This window comes from Cynoglossus semilaevis, unplaced genomic scaffold (genome assembly GCF_000523025.1).
Source record: "Cynoglossus semilaevis isolate Cse_v1.0 unplaced genomic scaffold, Cse_v1.0 scaffold419, whole genome shotgun sequence".
In the NCBI taxonomy this organism is placed as follows: Eukaryota; Metazoa; Chordata; class Actinopteri; order Pleuronectiformes; family Cynoglossidae; genus Cynoglossus; species Cynoglossus semilaevis.
Genome location: NW_007585113.1, coordinates 232,015 through 241,676, shown reverse-complemented (window position 1 = coordinate 241,676; position 9,662 = coordinate 232,015). Strand labels below are relative to the sequence as shown.

Sequence of the window (9,662 nt, the reverse complement as noted above, 5' to 3'; positions counted from 1 at the left end):
GTGTTACACAGCAATAATAATAATAATAATGACACCTGATCTGTGCGTGAACACAGCAGCAACTCAGAGGCACTAGGAAGTTTTCATTGAGGAATCCATTGGGTGTAATTTGAGTTTTTGTCAAACCTGATATTTCACTGTTTTTTTCATTGATCCGATGTTTAAGTCACTGTTATAGTCTAGGAAAAGGAGTGTTTTTACCTATCAGATGTGGAAAAATGCTTGATTTATAGCAGGACTAATGTTCTCTTTGATCTTCTTTGAAATCTCTTTGAAATCTCTTTGAACCTCGCATCAATCAAAAAGTAAAAAATAAAACATCAGAAGAGACAGAAGATGACACAAGCTTCTCAAGTTAATAATAAAAAAAAATGTTTTGTTTTTTTTTGGTAATGGTAAATTTTCCAATTTGTAAATGTTTTTTGGTAATGGTAAATTTTCACAAATATGAATATGTACTGTATAAATTTTATAATTCATACTTTTTATTTTTTTTATATTTTAATTGATCATGACCTACGAGTACTCACTTTGCGATCTACCGGTGGATCGGGATCCACGTGTTGGGCACATCTGCTCTAGTGGTATTCACAAAACACTAACTGTGGTTGTGTAGAAAAGGTGAACGAGCGAGAAATCAAATATTAGGGCTAAACTATTATTACTATGACTGTTATTATGTGCCGTTTACGCAGAGTTTCCCATATTTTTCTTCGAGACAAAAGGCGTCAGGCTGAGGTTTTAAACGTACAGTCGCAACAATAATAAACCGCATGTGTTCACAGTGGAAGCGGTTTTACAGTTGAAGATTAAATAATTTAGTGTGTTCCCCACATCGGCCCCCCTGCTGAGATGCACACTCACACACACACCCAGCATCTCGTGCTTCACCTCCACACAGGCACAATCACACAATGCTGCACCAGGATAACCAACCAAAACGGCGATCCGACCACCCACCCTGCAGCCCAACACGAGCAATCTAATAAACCCTCCCCCATCCTCACTCTGCGCTCCCATTGGACGACGCCCTCCCATGCTGAGTAGGCTCTCCAAACCAATGAAAAGCCTCCAAGGTGATGTCATTCAGGCTGCGTTGATGCTGTTGCTGATGCTGTTGCCCGGCGCCTGTATCCGTGCTTCCAGACGGGGGGTAACCATAGCCACCGGCTCATCGGAAGGAGCAGCAGCAGCAGCAGCAGCAGTAGCAGTTGCAGCAGCGAGGACAGAGGACAGAGGACAGGGTAAGTCTGCAGCACTCACATTCCCCAAAAACTCTAACCTGCACTCGTCCACACACCAGGCTGGCTCAGGGTGGAGGTCTGGTTGCGTAACAGCACCTTCCCCTGCATCCGAGCATGTCACCGGGGTGCGATGGGGCGAGGGTGAGGACACTGATGATGCAGTGGTTTCTGCTGACGGGTGGGCGAAGCGCGGAAAGGACTCGGTGTACCCACAAACGCTCTCGCGGGGAGCCGTGTATTACTGATGCACACGCAGCTTTGTGTGTGCAAAATGTGATGGAGGACACGTCTGGGGAGGGGAAGGAACAACGACAGAGTCTGGCCATGTTCGTGTGGCAAAAGGGTGTGTGCACAGAAAGAGTGGAGAGACAGGAACGAAAGAAAGGGTATATTATACTAAATATGACATTGGCAGTAATTAGCTTAGATTTTGTTGAATTTTCAATAGGTTTTTGAACCCTTTTTTTCTTTGAGATAAAAATGTTTAATATTAAAATGTTTTTTTTTTGGACTATGGAAAAACAAATAGGTTGATATATTTAACGACGATGGTGGTAATTGTGAACATTTTTTTTGCAAGAAACGGATAAAGAAAAACTAACTTCGAATCGTGAGGTTCTTTGAGGACATCGAAGCAGGATTTTGCCTTAGGGAAATAAATCTCCACTTGAGCAAAACAGATGTAAAACCTCTAATAATGGACGACAAAAGTTTAATATTTGTTTTTTTTTAATCCTGTTCATGCGATCAAGTGAATTGGATGAACTCAAAACTGACAAATATCGGCTGCATTGTCTCAACCACACTAACCGCAACTAACTTTCCAATTCTCTTTCGCTCCGATTTTACGCAACAATTGTTTATACTGTATATAAAACAGACAGGACGTATGTAGGTTGTAATGGAATCTGAAAAAAAAATAAAAAAATCTGGCAACCTCTGGCCACTGTTGCCAAAAACCAGAAAAAGTACAGATTTTAAAAAAAAAATGAAATCGTTCCAAATTTAGGTCAAATTAATAGCATAGCATCGCATGCCATTTGGAAAGAATGGCTAACGGAAAGGCTAACTGCTAACGTTCATTTTTTTTGCGATGTGTTTTTCTTACAATAAATAGTGTTAAATGTCTCACAATGGTATATATTTATCTACATATATTTATATAAATATAAATATATATACATATATTTTTTATATTTATATAAAAATATATTTTTTAAAATATATATTTGGTATTATGTATGTATGCATATAATTTTGGTATTCTTTTCATTTTTTAAAAAATATTTACAATACAGTATAGTGAAAATTCAGAACCCGATTGTCACAAGGCTACGTCATTCGTCGAAGCCTCTCGCGAAGCCAACGGGTTCATGAATACACCTGAGAGTTGGCGAACAAGTGTCGGCGTCTCTCCCCTCTCGCTCACATCACTCAATTATCCACAGACTTATAGCTCATTATGGAATTATCGACCATTAATGGCCTGTATGTCTGCGTGTGGCTCTTGATGGCGTGAACCCTGCCTTTCAGGGATTGGCTCTGACCCCGCCCGCACCCAGCATTCACCGGCGTGCTGTTTTAATACACCCCTGTGTAAAGGTCAACACAGACAAAACAAATAGAAAGGGGGAGCAACGGGAGGTGGGGAAATAAAGGGGCAATTACCAGAAAAAACACCCACCCACAGACACTGTTTAGTTTTGATTTTGGAGACTTTGGGAGCCTAAAACAAAGACAAATGTAATTAGCGAGTGCACTGAAGTGGTCATCGACCGAGCAGGGGTTGTCATGTGATACAAGGGCAGAATGTGCTGACAGGTAGTCACGTGTTTACTTTATTGATTTCGATTTTTTTATTTATCATTTTTCATTTTAATTGTTTACACTTTAGGGCATGTTTCCCAAAGACTGGGTCGCAACCCTCAGGTGGGTCGCAAGAGTTTTGGTTATTTTTGGGTCGTCCGCATCATGTTTCCCAGAAGTTCACCAATAATGTCTATTGACTTGAGTCGCGAAGGTTTGTGACTTTTAAAATATGGGTCCCCAGAAAAAAACGTTTGGGAAACACTACATTAGGGTCTATCCAAAATGGCAGCCATGATGCATTGCTGCGTTTTTCTTATATTAGCCCATAGTAGACAAACTAAACGGTACATGCAAGGACAATAACTCAAAGGTTAGTACATGTTCTCTCGCGTGACAGAGTCCACAGGCACGACACTAAGACTCCACTCCCACGCAAACAACAACAACAAAAAAAACCAACCACAACAAATGACGACACCAAAGAGGAACGCGGCGGCCGCAACACAAATGAGTCACTATGTAGTCAACCGCCGACCGCCCACTAGTGTTGCCCGCCTACATATATAGCTGCATACCACAAGTCACCCAACAAACAAACATGCCCTGCAGCAACCAGAAAATGAGGGCATATATCAAAGTTCCAGTCAATCAAATATTAGTTGACATAGCTAAGGAAACAAAGCAGTACCAACGAAAACGCAAAAATAAAAAAATTAAAAAAACAAAAACAAATAGCAGCCAACCTGCCATATATGGAAAACTAACCGGTCGAGTGTTCAATGATGATGCCAAACTCAAGCCAAATTTAAAAAGTCAACCAAAAAATATTATAAAAAAAAGAGTCAAAATAATAAAACGGCATGCTAACCGCTAAGTACCATTATTGTTCAACTTCCACCAGACGAATACAGGAAGGAAACTGGTACCGTATAGCATTTGCGTCAAGCATCGACTACCTAAATAGCATCAAGAAAACTTTGTAATCTTGACTGCTGATATTTAAATTTAATTTATTTTTTGTTTAATAAATGTGTCATAATGACAGACTGTCGAATTTAATGTGGTAATTATAGTAATCAGGACTGATTAAAATTCAATAAATCAACAAAGCCAAATTTTGAGTTCGACTTTTTATATATTTTCATTGACTTTTTTTTTTCAAATTAAGAATCCCATCATCTGCATACGGTAAAACAAATGTGAAACACGCACATACACCTGCTGTTATTTGTCTTTCTGTTGCAGCAACATACAGAAAGACCAAAAGAAATATCTCAACCAATCACGATTAATCATCATTCATCCATTGATTCACTCATACGATTAAACTTTAAACTATTTAACCTTCTTTTTACACCCTATATAACGTAATTTCTTTCGACAAAACAGCAACAAAAATGGCCTCCACTTTCCAGACTAAGTAGAACTTTTTTTTTTTTGTCAGTGAATTATGCCTCCTCCTTTTCTAGAATCTTCTCAAAGATTTACAGCTCTCCCTCATATTCATGTCACGTGATACTTTGAAATTTTCCCCCCTTTTTTTTATAATTGATTTTTTATTCTCTGCACCGCTGCTGGAGATTCTGTTAAATCCTAACGCCGATGATGCAGCATTACAGCGATGATGCAAATATTTGTGAAATGCTGCCATCATTGCGCTGGGCAAGACTTACAGTAGGAGATACAGTGGGGTTTTCTCTCATTGGTCGCGTTAGACCTTAATGGGAGGAGCTTTACGCGAGGGTGCTGCAGTTTTCTGTCTTTGGTTGTTCTCTACATAGTCTCTGCTTTGATGCTGCTGCATTTAATCATCTCTCTCCCCCCCCCTCTCTCTCTCTCTCTCTCTCTCTGTGTGTGTGTGTCATTCTGACAGAGTGAGAAGGATAGTCAGCATCCCTGGAGACAAACAGACGCAGTGAGAAGATGACTCTGGCAGGTGAATGCAGCCACTGCAGAAACTCACGGCCTCTCACGCCTCCCTACTGTCAATATACTGGCTATAAAAAAAAAAAAAAAAAAAAAAAAAACCCAGCTCCGCACATTTGCGATTCCGGTTTACGGATCATCTCTTATTACTAGCGTTAAGCGTTCTGTGATAGGATTAGTTAGTACCTGACTTTGCGGAGGTGGATTACATCATCAGGCCAGAGGAGCTTTGTCATCATTTAGTTTGACTCAACACAATGTCATGCCTAATAGCTGAAACATTCCTCTGTGTGTGTGTGTGTCCTCAGCCTACAAAGAGAAGGTCAAAGAGCTCCCCCTGGTGTCGTTGCTATGCGCCTGCCTGAATCCACAGACTCTAGAAAAGACTACATATAAAGCAGAAGGTAAGTACATACATAAAAAAAATCATTTAAAAATTTTTTTAAATAAACATATATATACAAATATGCAAATATATAGATATAAATATATATCTATATATTTTACAAAATAAATTTCATCGAAAACCGTCACCACAGATGCAGTGGACCTGGGCTGGTGTGTCATCAAAGATGTCGAGGTGATCGAAATAAACAAGCGGGCTTCAGGCCAGGCCTTCGAAGTCATTCTCAAGCCCCCGTCCTTCGACGGCGTGCCAGAACTCAACACCTCCATGCCGCAGCGTCGTGACCCTTCCCTGGAGGAAATTCAGAAGAAACTGGAGGCTGCCGAGGAGAGACGAAAGGTGAGGGAGGGGGAGTGGAGTGGAGCGTAGGCGGTGGTGGTGGTGGCGGCGGTTTGGTTTTTCTTACGTTTGTGCGTCGTGATTCACGCAGGAAAACCTCTTTCCGTGACCCTAAAAAGTAGCTCTAACTATTAGCAGGTCTTTGAGGATTAGTTCTGACAACACTCTTTGTGTGTAGAGTGATTTATCAGCTGAGGAGGGAGGGAGCGGAAAAAAAAGGGGAGGAATGGATGAAAGCAGAGGAAAGAGGGAGGGATAGTTAAAGAAGATGAAAAGAAAAGGGAGGAAACACAAGCAGGGGGGGTGGAAAAAGGCCGACTAAGTATGAGGGCAGTCATGCGAGGTCACCCACACAATGGCTCGTATTCATTTGGTGCACAGGAAAGAGGAGAGCCAGACAGGAGAGACTGTTCTCCATGGTTGTTTCAGTTGTACAGTTTAAATAACAATCTCCAGGAACCACTTCTTTGTATTCCTTTTCATGCACCAACTCTGACTAGTTTATAATCGCATAAAAACGTAGCTGATGTCAAGCACAGTTCAGTGAATGTATTAAACGACTCAGCCTTGATCTTAGTTCACTGTTCCCACTTGAGTCGTTTTAAGTTTTTTTTTTTAAATCATTTTTATAAGAGATTCTTTTCAAGAAAGTGACATTAATCCGATATCATGACTAAGCCGTAAATCTGGGGTGCCAAACTTCTGGCCCAGGGGCCACTTATGGCCCACAAACCTTTCTGCAGCTGGGCCATGGATAGATAGATAGTTAACTAGCTAGAAAGCTAGCTAGCTAGCTAGATGGATAGATAGATACATAGATAACTGGCTACAAAGCTAGCTAGCTAGATGGATAGATGATAGCTGGATGTATGGATGGATGGATGTATGATGGATGGATGGATGAATAGATAGATAGATGGATCGATCGATCGATCGATGGATAGACAACTAGCTAGAAAGCTAGCTAGCTAGATGGATAGATTGATGGAAGATATTAATCCCTCGAGAGTTCCCTTTGGGAAATTAAGGCGATAATGCTAATAATGAGGCTAGATGCTAATTTTTTTTTTTTAAATTTATACATGTTTTGCTGTGTATTATTGAACATGTTCTGTTCCAGATGTGATATTTATTTTCATGTTATTTTTGTCCGTCTCCAGTGCCAGGAGGCCGAGCTGCTGAAGCACCTAGCAGAGAAGAGGGAACACGAGCGCGAAGTGATCCAAAAAGCCTTCGAGGAGAACAACAACTTCATCAAGAACGCCAAGGAGAAGCTAGAGCAAAAGATGGAGGCCAACAAGGAGAACAGGGAGGCTCTCCTGGCCGCCATGCTGGAGAGGCTGCAGGAGAAGGTACAGTTCGCCACGTGATCTTTAGCCCGGTTAAAGTAAAAAGGGAAAACAGCCTTAGATTCCCCCGACTGTGTGTTGGGTTTCTTGTTGACTCTGACGTTGTTGTGTCCCTGTGTTCGGCGCGCAGGACAAACACGCCGAAGAAGTGAGGAAGAACAAGGAGCTGAAGGAGGAAGCCTGTCGGTAGATGAGCGGAACGCGCAAACGGTGGGAGCGAACCAGAGCAGGACTGGGAGCTTTTTAAGTTAAACCGTGCAGGATAATAAAAGAAAAAGAGCTGAAAAAACAAACGTAAACAAAGATAAATTGCCAGTTTTTCACATTTCATGTATACTGTAAGAAGAAGCTGTACAAAGTTTAGCCCATATTTGATGTAAAGCAACAAAAAAAAAAAAATAATAATCACGCTTTTTTTTCTAAGGAAGCGGAGTGTGGTGTAGCCTCCAGACAAAAGAGTGTTAGCAGACAATTCCGTCGTGTTTGAATACTGGACACCGGCGTAGCTAAAAAGCTCCGATCTGCAGAGAGCGCTAAAGATAAATCAGACCTTGTAACATCAGCAGGACACATTTCTTCACTTTGCTTCCACAGCCCTTGTGCTAACTCTTTAGCATTTTTCAGCCTGCCTTGTGTCTTGGTATGGGACATTTTTTTTATGTACTAAAACTCAGCGGATTTCACAGAACGGATCTAGAACACAACCAGGTAATGCGTTTTCGTTCCGACAGAGTAGAGCCTCGACAAACGGAGGCTCGAAAAGTCGAGGACTCTCAGCGGCGCGCTGACATTTTCAGACTTTGTAAATCTCCGGTGTACTTGTAGTTCAGTGACATTTAGGGTCTCCTAGATTTTAGACTTGGAATTGCACTCTCATTTTATTAAGCACAACACAAAAGCACATATGCATATAAAAGGGGGGACGGGGGCTGAGGCGGGGTCCCCATCACGGAGAGATTTGGACGAAGTCACTTTTGAAGTTTAGGTTCGAGGCTCCTCTGGCTAACTCGTCGACTCTGTTTGCTTTGATACGCGTCATCGTGCTCCGAATGTTTGTTCGTTCGTTTGGTTTTTTGTTTTTTGTTTTTGTTTTTTTTTTTCAAAGTAGAAGTATTTGAAACCCATACCTTAAAAAAGTGTGTAACTAAATCTGAGTTGTTGAGTCATACTGACTTAATTTAAAAAACGTTTCACATGTTGGCAGTGTAACAGAAGAGGTTTGTACTCGCTGTAACCGTGTCTGTCGCTGTAACTCTGCAAAGCTGGATTGACTATATCTGTTTGGCATGGACAGTAAAAAAAAAAAACGCTTGGCTGACCTTAAAGTGTCTGTGTACTTTCTTGAAATGTTACAGTATTCGCAGTTATACATACATTCACACATACTACATTCAAATTTCCCAAAATTTTTTTTTTACTTTCACTTTCACTTTCACATTTTAAAATGTAGCTAGCAGTTGACTATAAAAGCTAAATGAAATATAACCATCGCACACCACCACGAATTCAAACACTATTGAGAACCTGATAACGTATATTTTTATCTGTACAAACCACTCCATGAGTTGCTGCCACCTAGTGGCTGGAGGCTTGTTATCATTCAAGCATTACAGCAGTGATACCATACAGCAGTGCCATATTACATTGGGAAAATTTTCACGCCCCACCCCGGCACCTCACCGCGCACTCAGTCGAGGCCCCGCCCCACTATTTGAGAAGATTTAGATTCAAAGCCGGCGTCAAATCTACAAATGAATTAATATGCAAGTGAAGAGCAGTAAATGTACGCATTTTATTACTTGTTGTATTTGTCTCTTAAAATATTATATTTACTAAAGTTTAAATATTAATGCTAAAAATAAACGGCTTTTTTGTTTCTTTTTTCACGCAAATTAAATAAGAAAACAGACACAGAATTTTGGACAAAAAAACATTTTTAAAAATTGTGCAGTATACATAATATTACTTTTATAGATTAGACAATTAAATTAAAATGGCTTTAAATACAAATGAATATAAATCAGTAAAGTTAAAGTTAATCTCTACGATGGAATAAGATCCTGGAGAAACCATACGGTAGGACCTGGTTCCAGGGAGCCGCCGTTTGTGCTACTCCTGTTGTAAAACGTTGGGCCTCACGCAGGTGCAGCCCACTGTCACCACCTCAGTCCCCAGTCTGAACACGTACTTTTTATCGGCTTTGCTCCCCTTTCTCTTGCTTCGTCTGTTCAGTGGGACTCTGTAATTAAATTCAAAATAATGTTATTTAATTGTATCAGTTCTTTTTTGTTTCTGTAGACTTTCACTTTTTCAGGTCTGTTATGTTGCAGAACCACGTTGTAGCATGGACCACAAACCACATCCTACAAATATATTTATGTAAATTCAGCCTTTATCATAGGGTAATGTTGGTAAAAAAAAAAGAAGTAGAAGAAGAAGAATATTAATATTAGTAATATTAATATACCATCATTAACTTCTCTACAGTAAATATATAACTATAAATATCTTTCCCCTCACAGCCTCAGATAACCAGCAAACTTTCTGGTCAAAATCAAGTCTCAAAAAAAAAAAAAAAAAAAAAAAAAA

The 9,662-nt window shown here is 40.2% G+C and overlaps 1 protein-coding gene across 1 annotated transcript; it reads left to right on the top strand.

Annotated features, from left to right (window-relative positions):
* Positions 1–1,092: 1,092 nt before the first annotated feature.
* stmn4 (stathmin-like 4) lies at positions 1,093–8,392 on the top strand. Its single transcript, XM_008337160.3, has 6 exons — positions 1,093–1,244; positions 4,927–4,989; positions 5,288–5,383; positions 5,519–5,724; positions 6,885–7,076; positions 7,204–8,392. Exons 2-6 carry the CDS (start codon positions 4,977–4,979, stop codon positions 7,261–7,263), a joined length of 567 nt encoding a protein of 188 aa, XP_008335382.1. The 5' UTR covers positions 1,093–1,244; positions 4,927–4,976; the 3' UTR covers positions 7,264–8,392.
* Positions 8,393–9,662: the final 1,270 nt, after the last annotated feature.